The sequence below is a fragment of the Danio rerio genome, chromosome 4, assembly GCF_049306965.1.
Source record: "Danio rerio strain Tuebingen ecotype United States chromosome 4, GRCz12tu, whole genome shotgun sequence".
Lineage (NCBI taxonomy): Eukaryota > Metazoa > Chordata > Actinopteri > Cypriniformes > Danionidae > Danio > Danio rerio.
The window spans coordinates 58,908,579-58,935,840 of record NC_133179.1 but is presented as its reverse complement, the minus strand read 5'-3'; the positions used below and the strand labels follow the sequence as shown (position 1 = coordinate 58,935,840).

Below are 27,262 nucleotides of genomic sequence, written 5' to 3'. Positions count from 1 at the left end.
GGGTGATGGAAAGAGCAGAAGATCAGTGATCAGACATAAGTATATTGATGCCCCTGAGAGGACAGATTTATAAATTAATGTTATATATAGTTGTTCTTTTTTATCATATATATATATATATATATATATATATATATATATATATATATATATATATATATATATATGTGTGTGTGTGTGTGTGTGTGTGTGACATTAATAACTTTTACATTGTAACACAAAACATAAAAAATAGTCAAAATGCATGAGTAGTTTTGAGTCAATAAAAAATCTAAATGTTTTTTTAAGCACCAAATCATTCGAATGGTTTCATGTCGGACACAAATGCCTTAAATGCAGCTTTAACATCATTGGAATAAATTATATTTTAACATATTCAACTGGAAAAGCAAACATATTAAAAAGGAATAATTATTTACAAGGTTACTTTTATATTTGCATTTTTATAAACTAAAGCAGTTTTGTCCCAAACCTTTGAAAAATAGTCCATGTTGTCTTAATATTTTTTAGATGGCTTCATTTATTACTGATTTTAGTTTATGCTTTCAAAATATGTAATTATGCAGTTGAAGTGATATTGTGCTATTTTGCTACATAGTAGAAGTGAACTAGTTTTGTTCTGTGTTAAAGCCACAATGGCCCTGCATAAAAGTGCTTTACTGGGACCTTATAGGCACATTTTGTGCCTGGACTCAACTTAGTATTAGTGGGACCTAACTATTTTGTTAATTACTAAATGCCTACAGAGCATGCTCATAGGACATACTTCTGACCCAGATACTGTGCCCCAGTATAGCTATACTTCGCCCAGTGTGGCCATATACACTCCTCTTTGTGTGGACTTGCTTTGGGCCCACAGTGAACTTCTGTTTCGAGTGGGCCAGCCCACAGTTTGGTCTAGCGACATTGTATATGTTTTTGGTATAGACATGTTTGTATGGAAATTTGTGCACTAATACTGTACACTCAAGTACATGAAGGTGAGCTTAAGCAAACTGCATAAAACATTCAAAACTGAGAGAGACAATCTGCTAGTTCAGTGAGACGTCATGCAAAGTGGCTTCCGGGTCCAAGCACTCTATTCAACTGAATGGGGAGACTCGTGAAATGGTAATAATAAATGTTTACAAAGCGATTTAGTTTCGAAAATCAAGATCACAACATATATGTCCATGCCTTATATACAATGGCCAGAAAGTAATTAATTTTTTTATAAATTGTTAAAATTCTGGTATTTGTGATGCAGCAAGCCCAGAGATTGTTGCGTATACTGACTTTATAAAAAATTAACTTTAATGTGTGATATGAATAAAAAGTGATCATAAACAAATAATTTCTCAACTCAAACGAGTGGCGGCTTGGACCCGGAAACAGTATTACATAAGTCACCAACACGTCACCACTTAACAAGTGAATAGAAAAGCATATCTTAATTAAGATATAAATTGTATCCCATTAAAATATTGTAGAAATTATCCTATAGGAATGGTTCCAAAATATGATGCTTCTATTTTGTCTGTATAAATGTGCAAGTCAGATTGATTTAGATCAGAAGTCCACTTCATGTTCATTAACTGATTTCACAGTTGAAAGTGCTACAATTAACATAGACATACCCTAGACAGCACAACTTCACTGCTCTTTCTGTGACAGCCAGGGGACTCATGCAGGATTTGAACCCAAGACCTCTCGCAACCTAAGCGAGAATCATACCCCTAGACTAACAAGTCCTGAAGTAGCACCCAGCAGTGCCACAAAAAAAGTCTGTTAAACTGGTCTAAACTACTTTTTGTTCATGTTGTTTTTGTTACGTGCGTCAGCAACCCCCATGGATACATATTTTAGTTTACAGGCAGAAAAAAAGTGGCCCAGTGGCCTAATGGATAAGGCATCAGCCTTCGAAGCTGGGGATTGTGGGTTCAAGTCCCATCTGGGTCGTTTTTGATGCAGTTCCTTTTAAGTTGGCTGTGCAGCACAATCCAGTGTGACCTTCAAAAAGCTAGGTTCATACCCTTAGGTCAAAAAGACATGACAATGGAAAACTCTTCAGAGAAGCTCTTTTGTCATTAGGTGTACACACCAGATCGTCTGAAAGCAATAGGAATCCTAAAGTGCTTTTTTCTGAGTTACAAGAACTTACTGAGTCATACAACAGATATAGTAAATGCTTGTGTTGGCCCAGTGGCCTAATGGATAAGGCATCAACCTTCCAAACTGGAGATTGTGGATTCAAGTCATGTTTGTTGGGTTACTTTTAAGTTGTGTGAAAAAATCCTGACCACTTGAAGCTTAGGTGTGATGATCTGAGGATAATAGTTAGCTTAGAATTCTCAGACTTGCTGCACACTTCAATTAAGATTCTTCCAATCTTGCTCGAATCTCACTGTCAAGTTAGAAACTAAATGGTTCCGCTAAGCTCTGGTAATGGAGATCTTGATTTCAAGTACCCCGTGGCTCTCAACTCACGGTCTCATGTTAGGTGGATGGTGATGAAATGCAAACAAGAAAATAGCTGCTGAAAAGTTGTGATTTCAAGTTAATGAGAGTGGCCTTGACTGGAATTCGAAACTCTCACGACCGGTCATACTATACGCTAGAACCATACCCCAGAACCAGAGACGCGAATGTGAATGATTGCAGAAAGAAAAAGTTTGTCCATTAGTTTTTATTTGACGGAATTCAAACTGGCATTGAGATCCTAAAGTGCAGTTTTCCATGCGGTGGCATCTTGTTGAAGGCATACAAGAGATCCTTGATAGAAGACTGGTGACATGGCCCAGTGGCCTAATGGATAAGGCATCAGCCTCCGGAGCTGGGAATTGTGGGTTCAAGTCCCATCTGGGTCGTTCTTGAAGGTCTCACTTCTACTTGGGAGCAATGTTTGGTAGATGAAACACAGTAGCTGTGAAAACCTTGAGATGTTTTAGTGTGTCATTAACTTCCTTCATTGTCATCCATATTTCCTGTTATGACTAAAAGGGTAACAAGATTCCTAACACGAAAGGTCATTTTGAATCCTGCATGGTGCCTACAGAGAAGAGACTGCGTACAAACACAAAAATGGTGCTTGCATATAAAGCTGGTGCGTTGTTCAAGATCCATAAACAAATCTAACAACCGAATCATTGCCACTGCTTTTTTGTCTATAATTGTACAGGTTAGGCTAATTCAGATTAGAAATCAACTAAATGTTTATTAACTAAAGTCACAGCAAAAGTTGCTTCAATTAACACAGAAACACCAAAGCATCACTGCTTTTTCTGTGACCGACATAGGGCTCGTCTGGGATTTGAACCCAGGACTTCTTGCAACCAAAGCAAGAATCATACCCCTAAAGCAATGAGCCCTTTAGAAGCACTGCAGTGCCACAAAAAATTCTGTGAAACTGGTCCAATCTACTTTTTGTTCATGTTGTTTTTGTTACATGCGTCAGCAACTCCCTGGATGCATATCTGATTCAGTCCTTCAGCATCTTTTTTTTCTTCTTCAAATGAAAGTGTTTTACAGTAAAATCATTATGAAGTTGGTCTTTTGTTGCTAATAATTTATTTATATTATCTGATATATAACTAATTCTATTATATTGCTTTATCTCTTAACCAGGAGAAGGAGGGAAAATGCACTCACTCACTCAATGCAGTTGAATCAATGAGCAAAAAACAACACATTAAAGGTTACCAAGACATATATCACAACAAGAGAGATCTGTTATGGTACAGGCACAAATCAAGTGACAAAGAAATCAAGAAAGCAACTTTTAATCAGAAACTTCCACACCACAGCACATCAGCTTCTAAATGCACCCACTCTGTCTAAGGTAGGCTCATATTATATATATATATATATATATATATATATATATATATATATATATATATATATATATATATATAGCAGCTGGGCATAGTTAATCTGAAAGCAAGTTGGGCCGCGGTCACACTAGAGTTTGTGCTTGCAAAATTCTTTCGTACAGCGCTGCAAAAAAGTGCGGGATAAAACAATATGATTAGACGTTGCTAAAAGCGACTGATTGCTCCATATAGCTCATGTTTTGATCTTCTATTGGTCTCATGCACTCACGTAATGCGAATTTCAAGCTTTGGTCTTACCAGATGCTGCAATCTAATTGTGGGAAAGACACTTGCACCTGAGCAGATTCGAGCTTAGGGATGTGTTGCTGTCACACCAACGAGTCTGCCGTGAGTTTCAAAGAACACATTATACTGACTAGTTGCCAACTTAAATGTACTCTCTCATGTACTTAAATGTACTTTTCTGCCAAATTTTACAGACGCAGAGAGGACACAAAGCTTCCTAGTGAAGAGTGTTCACTGAGTGTTCCAGCGTTCACTGAGAGTGCACACACTCAAGCAGTTTGGCCGTGTTTAAAACCACATCTGGCAGCGGTGGAATTCGAACCCACACCCCGGAAGAGACTGGAGCCTAAATCCAGCGCCTTAGACCTCTCAGCCCCACTACCCTAGATGTATCCATGCAGTGGTCCCTTCTCTGCCAAATTTTACGGAAGCAGAACAGCAGAGAGGACTCAGAGCTTCCTAGTGAAGCCCTTCAACTTTGGCCAAGGAGTCTACATTTGGATGTGAGCGGAAGCGTGCAGTATCACTTTGCAAGTGAAGGAACTCATCGGCATTTTTCAGTGGTCAACACAAGTTGAATCTGAAATCTTGGGCATCTCCAATGGTCTCATTCATTGAACTAGCTTGAGGGCTTATACCATCAGGATAACAGAGCGCCAATTGATTTCGGGCTCCTCTGACCAGTACTTCTATGCAGATGTTCTAGTACCCTTCGGCTAACTAGCCAATGATTAATTAAATCAGTTAAATTAAAAACAATGGCCCTTGCGCATGCTTTTGCTCTCTGCCCCCTTTCGCCTGCCCGGACACCGTGCCGCCACGCGATTGGGTCACCACGAACTTCCACGCAAACCTCTTAAGTTTCGGGACTCACGAAACTGCACAAACTTTCGCAAAACCGACTCTCAGCAGTCCGTCACCTAGGTAACCCAGGACAACAGCCATTCACGAGCGTGTGAATCCCATAGACGTCATCGAAGCGAGAAACTACCCAATCAGGAGCACCGTGTTTCCCCAAGGCCAGCCGGCGAGGGAGATTCGACTTCAGCAAAAAGGGCGCAAGTAACACAAACTAATGTTGTCTCTTGCTGATCTTGTGCAGATTGATCTTAAGCAGTTAAAGATAAGCCATATCTCTGCTTTTGTGGTTTCTCAGGTGTTATTCTAAGATCTTGCAAGAAGTATTAGAATTAATTTAAGACGTTGTCAACTCATTTTGCATCCTCTGAACTGCCTCTGTGTGTATGTGTGAATGTGTGTGTTTGTTTGTTGTTTGCTTATTACGTAGTTAGTTTCATTTATCGTAGTGTAGCTCAATAAATCTTTGTACTCATTTTGTAAGAACTGTGTTCTTGTTTATGTGCTTCTAAGTCATTGCCTTGAGCTGTAGGTCTTGTTACCTTGCTAAAAGTTAACCCAATACTGTGTTATGTTATGATCGTTGGCCACGTAAATAATATAAACAAGATTGGTAAGATACGATGTCTTCTATTTGCGGGACAAATGGTAGATAAAGTGTGAATCTTTTGATCTGATTCAATCTGACTCATTTGAGTCAAAACAATGATTCGAATCTTCAGGATCCGATTCATTGAAATGATTCATTGAAATTCATTGAAAACGTAGGTTGATCCCCTACACAAGTCTGTTTGCTCAAGCAGAGAGATCATTCTCAAGCATCCTAAAAGGACTGCCTGGCAGCGGAGGGATTAGAACCCATGCCCCAGAAGAGACTGGAGCCAAAAACCAGCGCCTTAGAACCCTTGGCAATGCTATCCCAGATGACTCCATGCAGTGGTCCCTTTTCTGCCCAATTTTACGGAAGCAGAGAGGACGCCGAGCTTCCTAGTGAAGCTCTTCAACTTTGGCCAAGGAGTCTACGTTTGGATGTGAGCGGAAGCATGCAGTATCACTTTGCAAGTCTGTTTGCTCAAGCAGAGAGGTCATCTCAAGCATCCTAAAAGGACTGCCTGGCAGCGGTGGGACTTGAACCCACGCCCCCGAAATGACTGGAGCCTTAATCCAGCACCTTAGACCACTCGGCCACGCTACCTCGTCAAGCTGCTTTACCTGAGCAGTTTTCATACCAACACCTTGCTGGAGCTCCTTCACAAAGAAAGAGAGCTCCTTAATACCAGCTTAGGAAGCACTCCCACCTTCCTGTCAACCATAGTTCTTTCTCTATTTGAGCACCCCTGAAGGCATTTAAAGTCTACTCCAAACGGCAGCCAGCTGCAATGCATTTAAGCACCTGATTACAAGGTAACTGTTATTTCACAAACGAGTGAAATTACTCATTCCATCACAGCAGACCCCACATTGTTGTTATTATATTCAAATCCAGTTGTAGAGTATTACTACTTTAATTGTGAATCTTTACTGTTCCTGTTTCAATAGGGCTCTTGCTAAAATGAGCAATGGCAGAGAGAGACTTCCAGTGCAGACTTTGTTAAGATGCTGCAATCTAATCGTGGGTGTTATGGCCCAAACTCTAATCTGGCTCGAATAACAACAACAATCAAGGTTTGAGCCGAACATATGAAAGACACAGAAGTTTGAAATGGTTACATTGACGTTCCGTCAATACGTTTTATTTTTCCATGAATCATAAGTTTTCAAAAATTGACAAAACATTAACAAAAATCAAGTAGACAGGTAGGGAAGCTAAGGTAAACAGGTCTCTGACTAAACTGTTTTAAATGGACAGATCTTACCTAAACTCCCGTGAAAAGGAATAAAAAATAGGTGAGTCTTCCGGGCCACTGCTTACCTTCGCTAAACTAAATAAATAACAGAACGTGACTATGAAAAATAAACCCCTACCTGCTACAAAACAAAGTATCAAAATAAACAAACTAGTTAACACATTACAAACTAAGAATCAAAAGATGAACAGGAGCAAAACATTAAATGGAGCAGCATCTAGATGAATGATCGCTGGGCTTGCGCAGCACCGCCAGCCAGACCGCCTGAGCGCAAGCCACCACCGAGCTGAGGGAGGGCGAGAGACTGCAAGACAGAGAGAGACAGAGACGCCATTGCTGTCAGCCTTATATAGTGGGAATCCCCAGTGACGTCACGGGCATCATCCAATCCTGGATAAGCCGGGTAGAAACACTCATCCTAGTACTTGATTGCAACAAGCACAAACTGGGAATAAATAAATTTATTAAATAACACAGACCCACGTAACACCCTTCACCTTAAGAGAATAAATTGTAGAGAAGAAAAAACATCTTACCTGAAAAAAAAACTACAATTTGTTCTATCAGATGCGTGATAAAGCGTCCGCAATAACATTATCCTTTCCACGGATATGCCGAATGTCTAGTTGAAACGTTTGTAAAAACAAACTCAACCTCATCAAACGCTGGTTGTGGTTTTTCATCCGACTAATGAAAAGTAAGGGGTTGTGATCTGTGTAAACAATTAAAGGATACGAAACAGAACCAATATAAACATCAAAATGTTGGAGAGCAAGGACAAGTGCGAGCGCCTCCTTTTCAATGGTTGAGTAACCTCGGTGATGTTTATTAAATTTCCGCGAGAAGAAACAGACAGGGTGTTCGATTCCATTTATATCTGTCTGGAGGAGAACAGCACCTGCACCAGTGTCACTTGCATCAACAGCAAGAATAAAAGGAGAAGAAAAATTGGGCGCAGATAGGACTGGAGAACTAATCAAAATGGCTTTTATTTTCTCAAAAGTCATCTGACATTCCTCAGACCATTCGAATGGTACTTTTGGACTGAGAAGGTCAGTTAAGGGACAAGCAACTACAGTAAAATTTCTACAAAAATTTCTGTAGTATCCAACCATCCCTAAAAAGCGACGGAGTTCACGGCGCATAGTGGGCACTGGAAAATTACGAATTGCCTCCACCTTTGACTCGACTGGACGATTTGTCCACCACCCACAATTTTCCCAAGATAAGTCACAGCTGCTCGACCAAATTCACAATTTGCCAAATTGATAGTGAGGTTGGCACTCGACAGACGGTTGAATAAGGTCTCTAGTTGTTTTATATGCTCAGACCAAGACGTGCTATAGATAACCAAGTCATCCAAATACGCTTCGATGTTCTGCAAGCCTTCAATTATGCGGTTTACTAAACGTTGGAAAATTTGGCCGGTGCGTTTCGAAGGCCGAAAGCCATTACGGTGTAATTTAGAAAACGATCTGGTGTAACGAATGCAGATATTTCCTTAGCACGGTCACTAAGGCCCACCTGCCAATAACCTCGGAGCAGATAAATTTTTGAAACAAAAACCGCATTCCCAACGCGATCCATGCAATCCTCCATACGAGGTAACGGATAACTATCAGGCTTGGTGAGATCATTTACACTTCTAAAATCAGTGTAAAATCTAAATGTGTTGTCAGATTTTTTACAAGCAAACAGGGTGAACTACATGGACTAGAGCCTGGTTCAGCGATGTTATTTTCGAGCATGAAATTTACCTCTTATTGCATCTGTTCTCGCTTTTCTGGACTTACCCGATAAGCATGCTGTTTTATTGGTAACGCGTCACCCACATCAATATCATGCTCAATTAAAGACGTACGGGTAGGAACATCCGAGAATAACTCAAGATGATTTTCAATAAGACCAATCACATCCGATCGTTCAGCAACTGTTAAATAGGAAAGATAAAAGTCAAGGTTTTGGACAATCTCAGAATTTTTTTGTCTTCCCGCCACTAACTCAGGAGCAGGAAACTCCACGTCTTCCTCCTCCAACAACACGCTGTCAGCAACAATGGGAGACAAAGGAGTGATCAACGGATTAGCTGGACAGCGCACGGTGATCAGGAATTTCAGCACCGGACAGCACCTCGTTAGTCAACTGAGTCTCTGTGGGCAACACAGTTAAAACAGCAGCATTCTCTCTAGACACATTTGACGATCGTTCAAAGTAAGGCTTAAGCATGTTTATGTGACACAGCCGAGTTTTTTTCTTTCTGTCAGAAGTAGCAATCACATAGTCAAGTTCACTCACCTTTTCTTTAACTACATACGAGCCATAATAGCGAGCCTGCAATGCAGAACCTGACATTGGCAATAGAACGAGCACCTTATCACCTGGAACAAAACTGCAAAGTTTAGCACGCTGGTCAAAACGGCTTTTCATTTTCACATACCGAAATTTGAAAGCTATTGACACTGTGTCATTTTCTACTTCTATTGTTTCTTCCAACCTCTCTGATGTCATTAATATCTCTTCCCCATCTATGATACTGTCCAACTATCACTCTATTATTTCTGAAGTCCTGCAGCAGCAAGCTCCTATTAAGACCAGATATGTCCCCGCCAATCACACTTCTCTCTGGTTAACTCCTGAGCTCCGTACTCTCAAGGCCACTGGTAGACAGCTTGAAAGTCTCTATAGGAGAACCGGTCTTACTGTTCATTATTTGGCCTTTCAAGACCATCTTAAATCATATAAATCTGCTCTCATCTTAGCTCACTCTAAATTCATTCCTGCTACAATTAATAAATCAAGCAATAGGCCACAATCACTATTTAATACAATAAATAAGCTTACTAGCCCCCCACCTCAAAGGGCCTTAGCTTCAACTTTTGCTGTTTTGCTGTTCCTATTTGGATTATCTGCTCGATAAGACTAATGCTGTCCACCAGTGCGTTCCCACTGATACAGAGCTCAGCCATCCATCATGTCTCTCCAGTCAGTCTCTGTCCTGCTTTTCACTGACGACCCCTGATTCTGTCTCTAAGCTAATATTGAAATCCAGCTCATCATCATGTCACCTCTATCCTGCTCCTACCTCTCTCCTGATACTCTGCCACTCTGTTATCTCTCCTGTCATCTCTCACTTTATCAATTCATCTCTCACCCATGCATCATTTCCTCTGCCACTAAAAATTGCTGCCATCACACCTGTGCTTAAGAAACCCAACCTTGACCCCTTGATTCTATCTAATTTTAAAATTTCCAATCTACCTTTCATATCTAAATTACTGGAAAGTACTGTTGCTGCCCAACTCCAGTCTTTTCTAGTTGATTGTAAACTCTTGGACCCTTTTCAATCTGGTTTTCGCCCCCTCCATAGTACCGAAACTGCACTTGTAAAGGTAGTGAAAGATCTATTGCTTTCTGGTGATTCTGGCTCCTTGTCTATATTACTTCTACTCAACCTCAGCTCTGCCTTTGATACAGTCTCTCATGATTTACTTTTCTCACGTCTCTCTGATCTGGGTGTTTCTGGTACTGCTCTCTCTTGGTTCTCTTCATATCTCTCAGATAGACAATTCTTCATCTCTGTTATGGATTTTCAGTCACCTAATGTCCCCCTGAAGCGAGGTGTTCCCCAGGGATCTGTTCTAGGCCCACCATTGTTCTCAATATACCTAATCCCACTTGGTCTGATTCTACAACGTCACGGTCTTAACTATCATTTTTATGCAGACGATATTCAACTTTACTCTGTATGTACACCTACCTCATCCGCCCAAATTGATAATATCTTTGCTTGTGTGAATGATATTAATGATTGGCTCACCTCAAATTCCCTAAAACTCAACATGGACAAAACTGAAATAATTTTTATTGGCACCCCAGCACTTACCAGCAATATTTCCACCAGTTTCTCCGGTGAGATTGCTGGCTTGCACATTAAAACATCTACTTCTGTAAAAAAATTAGGTGTAATCTTTCACTCCACACTCTCTTTTCAGTCTCACATTAAATCTGTCACTAAATCTGCATTCTTTCATTTACGTCACATTTCACAACTACGTCCCTTCATCAGTAGCAAGGATGCTGAGACTGTCATCCATGCATTAGTCTCCTCACGCATCGACAGCTGTAATGCTCTTTTCATTGGCCTGCCTGCCAGCCTCATCTCCAGATTACAGTATATTCAAAACTCTGCAGCTAGAATACTCACTCATACCAAACGTTCTGCCCACATTCTTGTACGATCTCCATTGGCTCCTGGTGGCATACCGCATTAAATTCAAAATTCTCTTCCTTGCATTTTTATCCCTAAATAACCTTGCACCCTCCTATCTCTGCAACATGCTTGTCCCCTACACCCCAACTCGCTCTTTACGATCTGCTGACTCTGGCCTTCTTGCTGTCCCTCGGTACCGCCTCTCTTCAATGGGGGGCAGATCATTTAGTGTTATCGGTCTTTGTCAGGTGACGTAACCCTCGCGACCGCCGAGTTGCATTATGGGTGTTGGCCGCCATTTGTGTTGTATCAGAGTTCGCGAGAGCAGTTTGCAGGTCTAAGCGATTTTCAAAACAAACACAATGTTACGTTCTTGCTGCGTTAAGAACTTTAACAGTAAGTCGCACGATCGAAAAGGAAACAGAATTAATCACGACGACAAATATTTTAAGTTTCCCACCTGGAAGCAAGGATATGGAAAGAATGTGGCAGAAATAACAAAGAGACGTTAGATGGCCTGGGTTGCTGCAGTGAGACGCAAAAATATATGTTTTGCAAACATATCTCCGTATATGTATGTTTGTTCTCGACATTTCCACAAAGGTAAGCACTTTTTAAGCTACTTTACGATTATCATTGATTGGGCTTTTAAATGCTTATGTTAATTCAATGTAACACTTCTGTTTTGAGTGTACAACATTTTACAATCTGATAGTAATGCTAATTGTAAAAATAATTTAAATTCACGGAAGTTATAACTGACTTCAGCTGATTTACTCACCCCTTGTAAAACGCTTTATTTGTTTTTTTTTTTTTTGAAAACTTCCAGAATTTTTATTCATGTAGAGAATTTTTGTTAAATGTTTGAAAACTCCACATCTCAGCTTTATGAAACTGTTATTTTTTTTATCATTTTGGAAATCACTGTAGAAAAATCTAATTTAAGGAATTGAACAATTATAAGAAAATTAAATTCTATGACTGAGTTAATACTTTAAGAGGTTAAGCGTTAAACATATCAGGTTCCTTATGCTTAAAAGTGACATACTGCCATATGTAGCAATGTAGTGCTTTATTGTACTTATTCTTTCTATGTGAACAATGTTTTGCTGTAATTACATTTCTATTTTTGTTTTATGCAGGCCAACCTGCTTATGAAATGATGGACACCGACCCAGACTGGGCACCATCTCTACATCTGGGCCACACAGAAATTAAACAGACTGACACTGCACGCTCTGCAAGACGAACCAGGAGGGGGGAAATAAAGTCTACACTGCACTCAGCTGAACATGGGGGAGAACGACGTGCAGAGAAGGTGAGAAATGAGATTGAAGATTGTGAGAGACACACTGAGGAAAAAAGATACACAGAAGAAATGACACATGAGGTTGAAGATGGTGACAGACACACTGAAGAGGAGGTGACACATGAGGTTGAAGATGGTGACAGACACACTGAAGAGGAGGTGACACATGAGGTTGAAGATGGTGACAGACACACTGAAGAGGAGGTGACACATGAGGTTGAAGATGGTGACAGACACACTGAGGTACATGAAACACAAACTGAATGTAAATTGTGCATTGACAGGTACGTGGAAGTAAACCGTCTTTTGGAAGAGAACCGACAGCTGCGTTGTGAACTGGACAAATACAGGATGTCGGAAGGATTTTTCAACAATAATGATGACAAAGTAAAGTACTACACCGGTCTCCCAAATTTAGGAACCTTTATGGCCTTATTTCACTTTTTGGTGCCCCTTATGCCTGACCAAAACAAAATTCTTAGTCCATTTCAGATGCTGCTTCTAACCTTTATGCGCCTCAGACTGGATTTGCCTGCATAACACTTAGCCCACCTCTTTCACGTTTCACCAAAGACAGTCTACAGAACATTTAGTGAAATGATTTCTTTTCTGCACGCAAACCTGAAGCGCTCCATTGTATGGCCAGACAGAGAAACTTTGCACAAAGTTATGCCTCACCAGTTTGTGCAATCGTTTGGACACAAAGTAGCAGTAATTATTGACTGCTTTGAGATATTCACAGAGAAACCATCTAATCTTAAAGCACGTGCACAAATGTTTTTCAGCTAAAAGCACAATCATACAATGAAGTATTTGATAGGTATTACACCAAAAGGTTCAATTTGTTTCCTATCAAAAGGGTGGGGTGGCCGTACAAGTGACAAACACATCACACAGCATAGTGGGTTTCTCAACAATTTGCTGCCAGGCGATATTGTTTTGGCTGACAGAGGTTTCGACATAAAAGACTCTGTTAGCATGTTGTGTGCAGAAGTCAAACTACCGGCCTTTACAAAGGGTTACAGTCAGCTAGCTGCTAGAGATGTGGAAGAGACCGGAAAAATAGCACATCTGAGAATCCATGTGGAAAGGGTAATCGGGAATGTTTGTCAAAAATACAAAATCTTAACAGGAACTGTGCCCATCAACATGATACTTCCATGTGATGGTGAAGAAGTTACATTTGTAGATAAGGTTGTAACTGTCTGTTGTGCACTTACAAACCTGTGTCCTACTGTTGTGTAGTAGTTTTAGTTTCAGCATGGGTTGAAGAAGCCAGATGTATAAATGAATTCCTTGAAAATTTGATAGATTCACAGCTAATTCCTTTGCATTTTTGTAACTTTACTTTCCCCCTAACTACTAGAGTGTGTTTGGTGTGTGATTTTTCTTTCTGAATAAATATGCATGAACAAATGTAAATAAAAGGAGAATAACAGAAGATGTGTTTTTATCATTATTTTGTTTTAATCACAAAAAGAAACTTGTATATTCAAACAAAACATAAGGTAAACAGTAATTATTTGAGCAAAATAATGCTTTAAAGAACTGAAGTGCCTTTGCTCAAAGGTAAACATTGTCAAACTGTAGTTTTATTTAAACTGAAAGTTCACCGTAACATTTACATGTACTTGCTAGTTACTTTCCCGCAAGTACTGACAACCCTTTATCAGTCTCTTTCGTTTGTTGAACACAAATAAATATATTCTGCTATAAATATGTCATATATTATGTAAACATGTCACTTTATGTCGAACACTTTGGGACAGAACCAACTTGCCCGCAAAGTACTGACAATCCTTTCTCAGTCTCTTTTGTTTGTTGATCACAAATAAATATATTGCGATATAAATATGTCATATATTATGTACACATATCACTTTAAGTCGAACACTTGGGACAGAACCAACTGGCTTCTTTTGCAGGTGCAAGCTGCAGCCCCACACATTTAAAATGGAACCAAACTGTTTTGCAATTTTTATTGTCACAAGCTACCATGTTGTCCTTGCTCTCAGGTCCACGACAAAGGCACCACAACTTAACAGCTGTTTTGCTCCTGCCCATCTTTGGTTTTGTTGAGGTGCGCTGTTTCTTGCGGAGATTTTCTGCTGGAACAAAACTGTCTTTGAGAGGCATCTGGCTTGAAACCTGAGTGAAGGCAGCACCAACGAGTTCAGGGAGACACACACACTCAAAAAATAGGTGTGCTTTTTTGAGAACGGCACTCCACAGCTGGGGGTCAGGTGTAATACGCAAAACGACACAGTCTTATAAAGGCCACAAAATGAAATCACAATACTGTGCTTCAGCCACAAAAATCTGAGTTTGGACTTGAATGTAATATGGACTTGATCTTTTTAGTTGAAGCTTGCCATTCACAACTGTCAAACAGAAGTCTTTGTCACTGCATGCTTCCACTATTTTGCTGTCCCGGTACTTATAAGGGCACTTTATCTCTATGCTGCCTCTTCCACAGCAAGCACACTGCACTAAGCCATCCGGTGATGCTCCAACCTGAGGAAACTTGGGGTTAATGATAAACCCGCACTCTGTTAAGTTCATGTCAGTATGATGTTTGGCATTGCACAGTTTATACTGTTTTCACCCATTTTCCTCATTATTCCTTCCCCAAGCAGTAGCAGGAAACTTGTTTGCAGTAGTATTGGGGTAACACACTGCCCTAACTGTTGAAAGTGCAGGATTGTTTAAGTCAGCCACAAAGACAGCATGCATATTAGATGCAGTAATTCTCCCAGCACGAAAGTGACACCAACTTGCACATCTGTGCTGCTTTCTTGTCTGTCCTTCGATGCTGTGTGCCTGCTCAGATAAAACATCAGCCTTGCAGGTTAAGGTTTTGCAGTGCTGGCGCAAAACGGACAGTTCACTGCCGTCCATTTTTTATCCCGCAGACTGTGCAGAGACTCAGGTGCTGAGAACGGCTGTACAGGGTCCACAAATGCCTAACAAGAAAAAGGCATGGTGGACAGAAAAGCAGCTTTAGGACATGCTTTTTCTATCTGCGCGAGGAGGGAGTCCCACTGTTCCTGTGTTGCAATGGCAAACATACACTTGTTCTCTGAAGTCCGTAATACTGGCACACTTGTAACTTCACCATTCAAAAGGCTGTTTAAAGACTTTCTTTTTGCCTTTGCTGAAGTAAAGTCTATTCTGTGTCCTGCCTCCGCTCCCACTTTTGTGATGTTCGTAGGTATCATCCAGTATGCAGGCTGGCCAGTCACAGTGGTTGTCTCCCTACATCGTACTACTGCCTTCAACTTAAAAAGTAGAGCTGCCACATGTGTGCATGTTTCTGCTATTCCTGCCATGCATGTGCAGTGACAACAGGATACAGCACCTGTTAAATTGATGATGGCCCAAGGCTTGAGTGGCGTGTCATTTAAACGCTGTGAGTGCAAGACCTGTATATAATACAAGAGTAAACATATTAATGTTGGATTCAATACACTTTTTAACAATGAAATCTGTAATGTATTTGACTAATAAAACGCAATATTAAGTTACTTTTTTGTTCTGTTTTGCTTTGATTACATTTATTGCTCATATTTGTATAAATACTTTCGACACAAGCATCTGTGTAATGATTTGCAAATGTAAATATTACATTGTATTTAGATATTAGAAAACTGCAATACACATTTAGATTTTATTACTCAATGATAGTGTTCAAACTAAAGCAATGTATATTGGAAAATTATTGGAACACTATTAAACAGTAATACATTCTAATTATGTATTGCAATGTTCTAATATATAACAACAATCTAATATTTACATTTACAAATCATTACACAGATGCTTCTGTCGAAGGTAATTTTACAAATATGAGCGATAAATGTAATCAAAACAACATTTATTTAAATATTCTGGACAAATACTATGACATTTTGTCATTTATATTATTATTATTTACAATATTATCAGCTTACCTTTGCTGTTACAACTGAGTTGTCACAGTCTGTCTGTAGAAATGAGTACAAATCCTGTACCCAGCCGTTTGTGAAGTGTCCATGGGCTTCTAAAGACTTGTAGTTTCTAAACTGTTCACTTGTGTATGCACTTACACCATAAACAAGGTAGTTTACGATGTCCAGGTAGGAAGTAGGAGGAAGGAAAGAGGGGTCGGCACTCCATTGTTTTGAAGTAATTTCGTATGGATCGATGTCCTGAATAAAGGACAGTTTTTCAAAATAGCGATCTTTGGCATTTTGGTTAAGTTTGTTGCGGTACAACGTCCTCTCCGTTTTCGTGTGTTTTTCTATCCAGATGTATACAAAACTTGTACGGGGCTGTTTTGTCTCTCGAGAGTTGTTGTGTTGTTCATAGAAACGATACCACCAAAATGGCGCACGTGTGACGTCACAAACAACAAACGCACGTGACTGACAATGACCGATTGCACCCAAACTCTAGAACTCTCTACCACGCTCACTCCGCTCTGCTAATAATATCTCTGAATTCAAATCCCGAAGATTTGATTTTATTACAAGAGACAAACTAGAGGGAAGAATGCATGAAGGAAATAAGAAAAAGGTGGAGTGGGGAGATTTTATACAATGATGGGGATGGGAGGCAAGGGAGAGGAGTTGCAATTTTAATAAAAGAAAACAGTGGGTTTTATGTAAAACAATATATAGTGACAAAGAGGGGAAGTGTATGGTATGTGAAATAAAGTATGAAAAGAATAAAGTAATTATGGTGAACGTTCATGCCCCAACAAAGGAGTGCAAAAAGAACGAGTATTTTAATGTACTTAGAGATTATTTAAAGAAACATGAAAGAGTTATTATCATGGGTGATTTTAACACTGTTTTTAGTAAATTAGAAATGGCTGAGGGAAGGGTTTTTAAAACGGAAAAGGGGAGAAAAGAACTGAAAATATTGATGGAGGAAATGAATTTAATTGATGTGTGGAGAGAAAGGAATGAACAGACAAAAGAGTACTCAAGAAGACAGATAGTGGGGAATTTTTGTTGTCAAACAAGAATTGATTTTATTTTATGCACAAGAAATGTTGAAGGGTTTATATGCAAGACCAAATATGAAGAAGCAAGTCTGAGTGACCATAAGCCACTTTTTATGAAGCTTGACTGGAGTAATGTGAAAAGAGGGCCAGGGGTATGGGTTTTAAACACAGCGGTTTTAAAGAATGAAGACTATGTTTTAAGTGTAAAGGAAATTATTCAAAAGGAAAAAGGGAATGAAATCTATAATGAGGACAAAAGAATGTGGTGGGAGAACGTGAAGTATTTAGTTAAAAAGTTTACGATAAAATATTGTAGACAATTACAAAATTGTAAAAAATATAAGGAAAAGGAGCTGAAAGAAAAACTAGAAAACGAATTGAAAAATGAGAATGGAAAAAATATACAAAAGATAAAAGAACTGCAAGGAAGATTAAATGAAATGGAGGAGGAGAAATTTGAAGGTGCAAGATTAAGAAGCAAAGCAAAATTTACAGTAGAGGGGGAAAAGTGCACTAAATTTTTCTTTGATCTAGAGAAGAGAAGAGGGAAGTCAGAAATGATTAGAGAAATAAGGAGCAGAAATGGGAACATAGTAGAACAACATGAGGAGATTTTGGAAGAAATAAGATCATATTATGAGAAATTGTTTTGCACAGAGGGGATAAAAGAAAAAGAAAAAGGGGAATTACTAAATCTAATAAAATCAAGAGTAGAAGAAGGGGAAAAAAGAGAATGTGACGAGGAGATAAGAGAAGAAGAAATAAAAAGAGCAATTAGTGGATTGAACAAAAAGAAAAGTCCAGGAATAGATGGGTTGGGAAGTGAATTTTATATTGTTTTTAAAGATATTTTATCTAGGATTTTAAAGCAAGTATATGATGAAATTCGAGAAATCATTAAATGTTACGGTTTAATTAAGTTGTCTGGGGAAAATAAACGTAACACTTATAATATTAAATTATTTCTGAGTAGATGGATGGAAAATACACCAGGACACCAAAATTTACATTCAATTCATTTATTCCTTTTATGAGGAGAAGAAAAATGAAGCCAACAAAAGAGAGGCTTACATGTGTGCGCTTTGTACAATGTATATATAATAATAAGAAGAAGAAGAAGAAAAGAAGAAGAAATACAATCAAAAGTTATAGGGGAAAAAGGAACTAGAGTGGCGCCAAAGCAAAGAACTAAACAAAACCAAAAGCCACCTAAACTAGAACACAAGATCCCCCTCTAAACTTACTAATAAAAATCAAAATGTGAAAAAGAAACCAAAATCTTCAGCGTTTGCGAAGCAACACCTAAACTCCCTGAAATAATAAGCAAAAATACAAAATGTGGCGCTCACCCACTTACCTAGTGTTTCTGAACATTGAAGTTACCTACGGGCAAAATGTATGTGAAGTGGCTTAGTAAACTATTCCCTTTTCCCCAAAAAGGAATGATAAACTATTAACCATGACTTAATTTACATCGATGTAGTTATTCAGAAACACAGAACAAAGCATACATTATAAATAACAGCAAGCGAACACAAACCAACACGCACACACATAGCACTCTGAAAAACAAGGCGGGCTGGTCGAATTTAAAGTCCGTGGAACGAAATCCAATTGGTCCACGAGGAAACGCCCTAATGAGGAGTGACAGGCACGGGATCCAATCAGCAGGTACCTAGTAGAGAAAAAGTAGCGGAACAAAAGGTGATAGGGCGAGACAGAGCGAATGACAGTCGAGGAGATGCGAAGAGAGCGAAGGGAGATAAGCAAAACAGAGAGGGAGAAGGCACAAAAATACAAACTCCCACGGACCGTAACAATCATCCTCCAGCCCCGGGCTACCTCTCGTAAGCAGGGTGAGAGAGGAGTATGAGCTCAGGTAGATCTTGATGAACTCCCCCGACTTGTTTCTGTTCTAATGACAGATATCCAGATGGCTAAAGGGAGATATATGGCTTCTAAGAGCTTGACTACGGTGCCAATTTAGAATGTTCAGTTTACTTAGGTTACGTGTTTTTGGGCTGTGGAAGGAAACTGGGGAAAACCCATGTGAGCATGGGGAGAATAAGCAAACTCTCCACAAATATCAACCAGTTCAGTGAGGGCTCTTCTTGCTGTGACAATCTTTCTGTGAGGCAACAATACTAATCACGGGGCTGCTGTGTTGCCCATTCTAGAAAGGAGGAGTAGGGGTGGGAGGGAATTTCCTCAAGATAAAGATAATTAAGGTAAGAAACTCTGGTTATTTATAGTGAGTTAGGAATCGTCTGATTGGTGAATCATGTGTTGGTTAATGTGGAACCAGCCGTGGACAATCATAAGCATGTGATCCTCTCGAAAGTAGTTTATAAATAAACCTCACGTCAATTAACAGCCAAACTACATGAAAAGGCTGCTGTTATGAATATACTCGTGTTTGTGTGGACAAGGCCTTAATTTTGAGGACTCTGCTCTCCATTGTGAAGCTCCATGTGATTGCTGAGGCTTCTTTTATGTTTAAAGCCCTTTCCACACTCAATGCATATAAAACGCTCTCGTGAGTGAGTCTTCATGTGGTTCTTTATGGAGTATTTGTGTGTGAGACTCTTTCCACACAGATCACATGTGAACACTATGGTTCCAGTGTGACCATTCATGTGGTTCCTGAGGTTAGCTTTACATGTGAAGCTCTTATAGGCGCAAAAAGAGCTTGGTTTTCCTCCAGACCACCAAAATTAAATATTCTCAAAGGAATATGATCTGATTTTGAGCCAAAACCTCAGACACATTCTGGGAACACCAAAGACTTATTTTCAAAAAAATAAAAAATAATAATATTAATAAGTTTTTCTTAAAAAAAAAAAAATAATAATAATAAAGGTTCATAATAGGAACCCTTTAAAGATATTTATGAAACAGAAATGAAAATAACCTCACCATTTACTATACCTCTTGTGGTTTTTAACCTTTATGGGGTTTGTTGATTCTGTTGAACACAAAAGAAGATATTGTGAAAACAAATGTTAGCTTTCTTTGTGTTCCAGAAGAAAGGAATTGTTTAAAAGCAAATGAGAGAGTAAATGGTAAGGTCATTTATATTTGTGGGTGAAACATCCATTTCATGCTTATCGCTTTGAGTCTTCATACTAAAGTTAACTTCTTCTTTTTTTTTAAGACCTGATGTTGCTGAAAGAAAAGACTCATCAACAGAATGAAATGGAAGAGATACAGCAAGACATGACGACTGATGAAAAACCTACACTGACGAAAAAGACTTTGTCACGTGGAAGACCTCGGAAATTCAAACCTAGGTGTGATTTCAGCTGTAAACAATGTGGAAAAAGTTTCAGTCAAAAGCCAAAGCTTGATGTTCACATAAGAGATCACACTAGGGAGAAAGCTTATACTCACAGCAAATTCATTGGTGTTAAATTTCAAGTGTTGTGGTAATTCAGAGTAAAGTGTTAAAATTCTAGAGTTAGATATCTACCTTTGTAGAAAACCCTTGTATTTGAGAAACTAATCAGAGTGTCTGAAATCTCGCCACACCCTCATTCACCTGGCCCTTAAATTAGTCAATTAGTTTAGTCCACTAGACAGAGGGAATGACCACAAATAAGTGAATTCAGACAGCTGCTGTTGAACACCTGCTGTTAACAAATACAATCACTGAAGGAATAAGAAATTGAAGGAAGAAATGAAACTACAGACACAGCCTCACACCAAACCAACTGAATTAAAACAGAGGATTAAACAACTCCATTAAATAATAGCATAAGCAGCTTCACTGATTACAGTTTGACTTCATTTCTGTAAGAATATTTGACAATGAACAGAGGTTTATTTATTTTTTATTAAAAATATTTCATTTGACCTCACCATCATAGAGATCAGAGGCTGCTTATTTGAGCTCTTGAAGCTTTACTCTTATATCCTAATAATTCTCTGACTGTTATAGCTGTGTTTCTAAAATGCATCAGTTATAGAAAGAAAGGTCAAGAGAAACTATACTGTTTATGCCTAATTATTATAGATTTAATTTCAGGTGTTTATTAAGTTGATTCATAAAGATATTCAAATATAATTGAATTAAAACTGCATGGGACAATACTTCTGGTAGTCTGCTGCTCTTCATAGAAAATTCAACAAACAATTAGGATGCAATTAATAATTAAAGTGTCACGCACTAAACATTCAAGCTCCAGCTTGCTATTTATGACACACAGGCATCAAGAATCAGGACATGAACCTCAACCGTGGTTGCTAAAAAACAAAAGCTGCATAGTTCATGCTGCAATGCATGCTGGGTGCCAGCATAGTACAAAGCTCCCAGCATGCATTGCAGCATGAATAAATTATGCAGCTTTATGTTCTTACAATCTCTTTCTTTTCCTTTATTTTGTGTTGTTTTTGGGAGGTGATATTTCAGTAGTGTTTTTTTTTTTTTTACTTGATTTTTATTTTTTTGTTTGTCACCATTATTGAGATTCAAAGACTAATTGTTGATGTCTGTGTGTTTTTGAGTTCTGCCATAGATCAAACATTCTCATTGTAAATATTGTTTTTATTTTATTAAAGCTATAGTGGTTTCATTTATGTATATTATTTATTTCTCACACATAACTAATATGATATTGAATTAGAAAACAAGCAGGAAAGAAAGACTATGTTATCATTAATAATCTCTTCAGACTGACACTTTAATTTTCTTTCAGCTTTCCATGCTATATGTATAAATAGTGTAATTAGCACTAACTATAGCAGCCAAATTAAAGACATTTATAGTAAGAAGTTGAAGAACCTGACTAAAGCAGACTCTGTCCTCCATCATGGTGACTTCAAATGAACAACGGAAATTTCATTAAGAGCTTTTGTTCACATGACAGAAATAAAATCAAAGGTCAGTAATAGGTGAAGCTCCATGATAAGTTGTTTAATGTGATGAGTTTTTTTAAAGATGTTGAAAAATAACATTTTTTATTGTGTAATTTGTTTTATTTTTATTGATTATTATTTTATTTAGAGTTTTTTTTTTCTCAGTTGATTTCATCTTTGGTTTTGGCTTGTGTTTTTCTGTCCTTCAGTGATTCTGCTTGTTAACAGTTGTTCATCAACAATTCTCAATCCTCCTTTAATTAGACACTTAATTGTCTCATTAACTTCATCACTGTCTGAGTGTTCAGCCCTCTGTAGTGAGGACACTAGTTAGGATTTTGCTGTGGAATTTAAGGCTTAAGTGTGTTCGAATGAAAAATACAGACTATGGGATTTGTTTTTAACAGAAATATTCTGGAAACTGAATTTACGAATGTAAAATGTTGAAAACAGCAGATTTCTGGCAACCACTGCTGCCAGTATTTTGACATACATTTAACAGATATTTTACACAATAAGAGTTTGCTAATTAACACTCTGGGTGTTAAAAATTTTAACACTTTCAAAAATGTTATTTTAACACTTATAGTGGTTCCCATATAAACACTGAGGGAGTGCTAATTTTAACTCTAAGGTAGTTAAATCTACCAAATCTAAAATTTGCAGTGTGAGATCGATAAAAAATACAGACTGTTGAATGTGCTTTTAACAGAAATATTCTGTAAACTGAATTTATGAATGTGAAAAACAGCAGATTACTGGCAACCACAGCTGCTGGTATTTTTTCGGAAATTTAACAGATATTTTACACAATAAGAGTTTGTTAATTAACACTCTCTTGGTGTTGACAATGTTAACACTTTCAAAAGTGTTATTTTTAACACTTATAGTGGTTCCCATATAAACTCTGAGGGAGTGTTAATTTTAACTCCAAGGTAGTTAAATCTACTATCTAAAATTTGCAGTGCATTTGCCATTAGGGCTTTGGTTATAAAAAGGCATCCTCAAAACCAACAGTTTCAACAAAATGGAGAATGTGTTCATAACACTGACTGATCGCCAAGGAACATTATCATTAACTGTCTCCAAAGAAATTGCAGAAAAAATAAAGCAAGGTAAGAACATAAATAAAATTCATTGACTATCTAGTACTAATACTTTGATTTTTGTAAATTAAACTTTTTAATTGTCATTTTATTTTATAGATCACAAATATGCAGCATGTCTAATGCAGCAAGTGAGATCTGCAACACTGAAAGAAGGTAAGGTTGTTGGTAATCACAATTTTTAAATTCTTATAAGATTTATTAATTTTAAATTTTTTTTTATTTTGCAGATAGTAGTCATCATCCAGCCTCTTTGGCACCATGTCCCCCTTTAGCTACAAGTCATTGTACAGTGTCTTTGACCAAATGCCCTCCGCCTCCAGTCATTACTCCTTCAGTCACGATCCACAATCCTACACCTTTGTCCCAGTGCCCCCCTCCAAAGATCACTCCTGGTCCAGCATTTGTTAAATGTTCTGGTAAAACAAAAACCATAGATCTCACTAAAGCCCCACAAGGACCCAATCTTCAGATACATTTAAAACAGACAGAATGCGACAAAATCCAAGGTATGTTCCATTTCAAAATGCATATGTAATCTTTCTGTAAAGCTTTTTCTAAATTACAAATTGTTTTCACAGAATTCACACACAGGACCACACTGCTGCTGCTTGACCTCACACAAGCAAACATGCAGTTATATTATAAAAACAAAATAGCTTTTTATAAAAAGATTGAGCAAGACTTTAAAGTAAATGGTTACAATATGACTAATGAGAAACTTAGAAAAAAACTTGGTAACATGATTACCACGTATAAAAGAGCTAAGGACCGGTGCCGAGCAACAGGGGAGGAAAAAATAACTTGGGAGTACTACAAGGTTGGCATTCTTTATGTATTTCAACTGCTGCAGAATGATTTGGTTGACTTTTTAAAATATTTTGCATTAATTTGTTTTTATATACTTTCTCACAGAAAATGGAGGAGTTATTTGGTAAATGTGGTGTTGGGAGTGCACCACCTGGCACAATCTGCTCAACTACTCTGTTCAAAACATCCGTGACAACAGCTCCACAGTCTCTGATACCAGCATCAAGTTCAGAAGAACATCTTCCTCCAAATCAGCCTGGTCCCTCCACTGCTTTCCCCTTTAAAGAGAGACCCCAGAAGAGAGTTGGAAGCTTTTATATGATGTTTATGAGGCACATGCAGAGAGAAGAACCGCTGCATTAGAAGCAGCAGTGCAGCCTCACTTGGACTGCCGAAGAAGGCTCAAAGAAAAAAGATGAAGGGTGTTTGAAAAGAAAACTCTATCCTGCCTTTCAGAAATAGTTCAACAGCTAAAACAAATCAACAAGTCGCAAGAAATGATAATTGAGTTGTTAAAAAAATAAAGCATAAATGTAAACCCACTCCCATGTTTATTTTTTATTGGTCAGCACACACCATTATTATAGTTTAAAGATTTTCTTTCCAAAATAAAACTAATAACATCACTTTTTTCATGTCAGGAGGCAAAATTATATATATATATTTATTATTATTAATTTTTTTTTATAACTGTTTAATATTATTCTGTACAATCCCATCTACCATTTCACAAAAAAAAAAAATTAAAATCCTTTGTGCAAAAGAAAAGTGTATTTTTATTTTTATTTTTTAAGGCAGAGTGGAAGGGAAAGTAATGCTTACAGGAGGCCACAGATTGAGTCCCTATACTGCGACACATCACCGGGAATGTGGCCTTCTGATGGATATGGTTCATCCATATCATTGGCCTGCTCATCAGCTGCTATGTCACTGCATTCCAGGCACATATTATACAAAATGCAGCATGCTGTGATTGCAGAAGATATGTTCTTGAGATGTTTCATTTGTAGACATTTGAGCCGCCTAAATTTTGTTTTTAGGATGCCAAATGCATGCTCAATCACAACACGAGCAGAATTCAATTTCCTGTTAAAACGCCTCTGTCTAACTGTCAAGTGGCCATTGTCCCTGTATGGCTTCATTAGTTGAGGGGAAAGCGGGTATGCTGAGTCACCAATTATATGCATCCCCTCTGGAACCAGGGAATGTGGATCTTCCTCAAGAAGGTGACCCACTTCCGACAAACGAAAGGCCCTTGAGTCATGCCAGCTACCAGAGTGACCCACACTGACATGACAGAAGCGCCGCTGACTGTCACAGAATCCTGTAAGAATAACAGAATAAAACTGTTTTCTGTTAATGTAGGCCACAGGATTGTCACAGTGAGGTTTTACAATGGGAATGTGACATCCATCAACAGCACAGATGGTTTTCGGGAAGCCAGCTGTTTCAAATCCCAACTGTGATACATGCAGGGCTTGTCCTCTAGGCCAGGAGATATGGTGAGCCAAATGATTTATTACAAGAGAACAGAACCCATGCAGGTGTTTTGAGACAGTGGATTTTGTTAGATTAAATCTGTCTGCCACTCCTCTATAGGACTCTTGATTGGAAAGAGTCCATAGAGAGGCAAGTATACTGTCTGTGAGTGGCACCTTGGTCTGATTCGCATTCATGTAAATCGGGCCAAGTGCATTTATAAGCTCCTGCATTAGGAATAGAAAAAAATATGATTAACATAATACAAACAATGCTTTTGTATACAACAGCACATAAGTTGAAGCCAACCTATCCATTGGTCCAAGGCTAAATTGTTTTAATGTATAATTTCATGCATTTTCTGACATAATATAGTAAATGTAGATGAAACAACCCAAAACATTGCTTGGAGATTTTTTTTTTAAATGGGTGAATAAATAAATGAACACATATACACACACACACCAATGAGAACGGTGTGTGTATACAATATATACACATTTTAGTGCTGGACCAAGATTAATAAAAATTTGTATTCACATATTTGTGCTCACTGTGTATATTTATTGTGTATATATAAATGCATTATACATTTAAGTGTGTGTGTATGTGTGTATATATATATATATATATATATATATATATATATATATATATATATATATATATATAAAGTTTATACACCTATCTACCATACATACCTCCACATGGCCTCTAGAAAGTCTGAAATGACTCTGAAACTCAGAGGGACTATATAGATGGACCACTTGATCAACAAAAGGCTGAATTCTAGGGACATTCCTAGCAAAAACACAACCAAATTTTGTTACACTTATGACCTGTGTCAGACAAAAGCAACATGACTTAATGATCTTAGAATTCTTTTTTTTTTAAATTTAAGTAATGAGCACTTTTCACCTTTGGCAATTTTGACCATCTTCATGTAATAACAGTGGTATTTTGATTGCGTCCACTACACAAAAAACGCGAACGCGATCTCCTCCATTGCTGACGTTTGCAGCCGGCAACACAGCGAGATTCGGGTAGTGTCCGACTTCAAATGACGCTTTTAAACCCTCCTCTTATTGACGCCGCCTACTCTCGTCTACATTGCAGTCAAGGCAAGGCGCACCTCAAACGAGCCTATTGACGTTATGTGAGAGTACAATTGTTATTGATTGGTGATTGTAAACAGAGCGGCCGAGGAACTCATTGCGAGTGTTCAAGCTGGTTTCAGCTGATAAAACTGCAAACTATCTTCAGTAAACTTGATTTATTTATTTAAATCTCTGACTCCGGCTCTTTTTTAAATATCCGACTGGTCATTCTTTGGGTTAAACTGTATACCATCCCTACAGTTTTGGTGGAGGACGCGTGGCACTTGTTTACTGGTGACACCATTGATCAATCAACAAAAAGAAATGTAGGAAGATTTAAAATATTATAGACTAGGGGTGGTCTGTGGAGTAGTGGGTACACAGCAAATTCATTGGTGTTAAATTTCAAGTGTTGTGGTAATTCAGAGTAAAGTGTTAAAATTCTAGAGTTAGATAAAGGTAAAATAACCCTCTCGGCGTTAGAAGCTGATTTGCCTCCTTGTCACACAGAGTAACATGTATCTGCCTTTGTAGAAAACCCTTGTATTAGAGAAACTAATCAGAGTGTCTGAAATCTCGCCACACCCTCATTCACCTGGCCCTTAAAT

General features: G+C 38.2%; 2 protein-coding genes, 3 non-coding genes and 1 pseudogene across 6 annotated transcripts in view; 4 read left to right on the top strand and 2 right to left on the bottom strand.

Annotated features, from left to right (window-relative positions):
• Positions 1-27,262, bottom strand: part of LOC100537530 (uncharacterized) — an 858,077-nt gene that overhangs the window by 282,560 nt on the left and 548,255 nt on the right. The window lies entirely within an intron of this gene.
• On the top strand, positions 1,866-1,938 carry trnar-ucg (transfer RNA arginine (anticodon UCG)). Its single transcript has one exon. It is a non-coding gene; the product is annotated as a tRNA-Arg (tRNA).
• trnar-ccg (transfer RNA arginine (anticodon CCG)) lies at positions 2,774-2,846 on the top strand. The gene has a single exon. It is a non-coding gene; the product is annotated as a tRNA-Arg (tRNA).
• trnal-aag (transfer RNA leucine (anticodon AAG)) lies at positions 6,069-6,150 on the bottom strand. Its single transcript has one exon. It is a non-coding gene; the product is annotated as a tRNA-Leu (tRNA).
• Positions 11,452-13,633, top strand: LOC141375072 (uncharacterized; annotated as a pseudogene).
• LOC101885037 (uncharacterized) lies at positions 20,603-24,619 on the top strand. Of its 2 annotated transcripts, XM_073949110.1 has the most exons (6): positions 20,603-20,733; positions 23,143-23,277; positions 23,368-23,424; positions 23,499-23,777; positions 23,850-24,088; positions 24,184-24,619. In XM_073949110.1, exons 2-6 carry the CDS (start codon positions 23,190-23,192, stop codon positions 24,439-24,441), a joined length of 921 nt encoding a protein of 306 aa, XP_073805211.1. In that variant the 5' UTR covers positions 20,603-20,733; positions 23,143-23,189; the 3' UTR covers positions 24,442-24,619. The 2 variants fall into 2 exon arrangements, with proteins under 2 accessions (XP_073805211.1, XP_073805210.1); XM_073949109.1 differs by lacking the exon at positions 20,603-20,733 and having other exon boundaries at positions 20,756-23,277.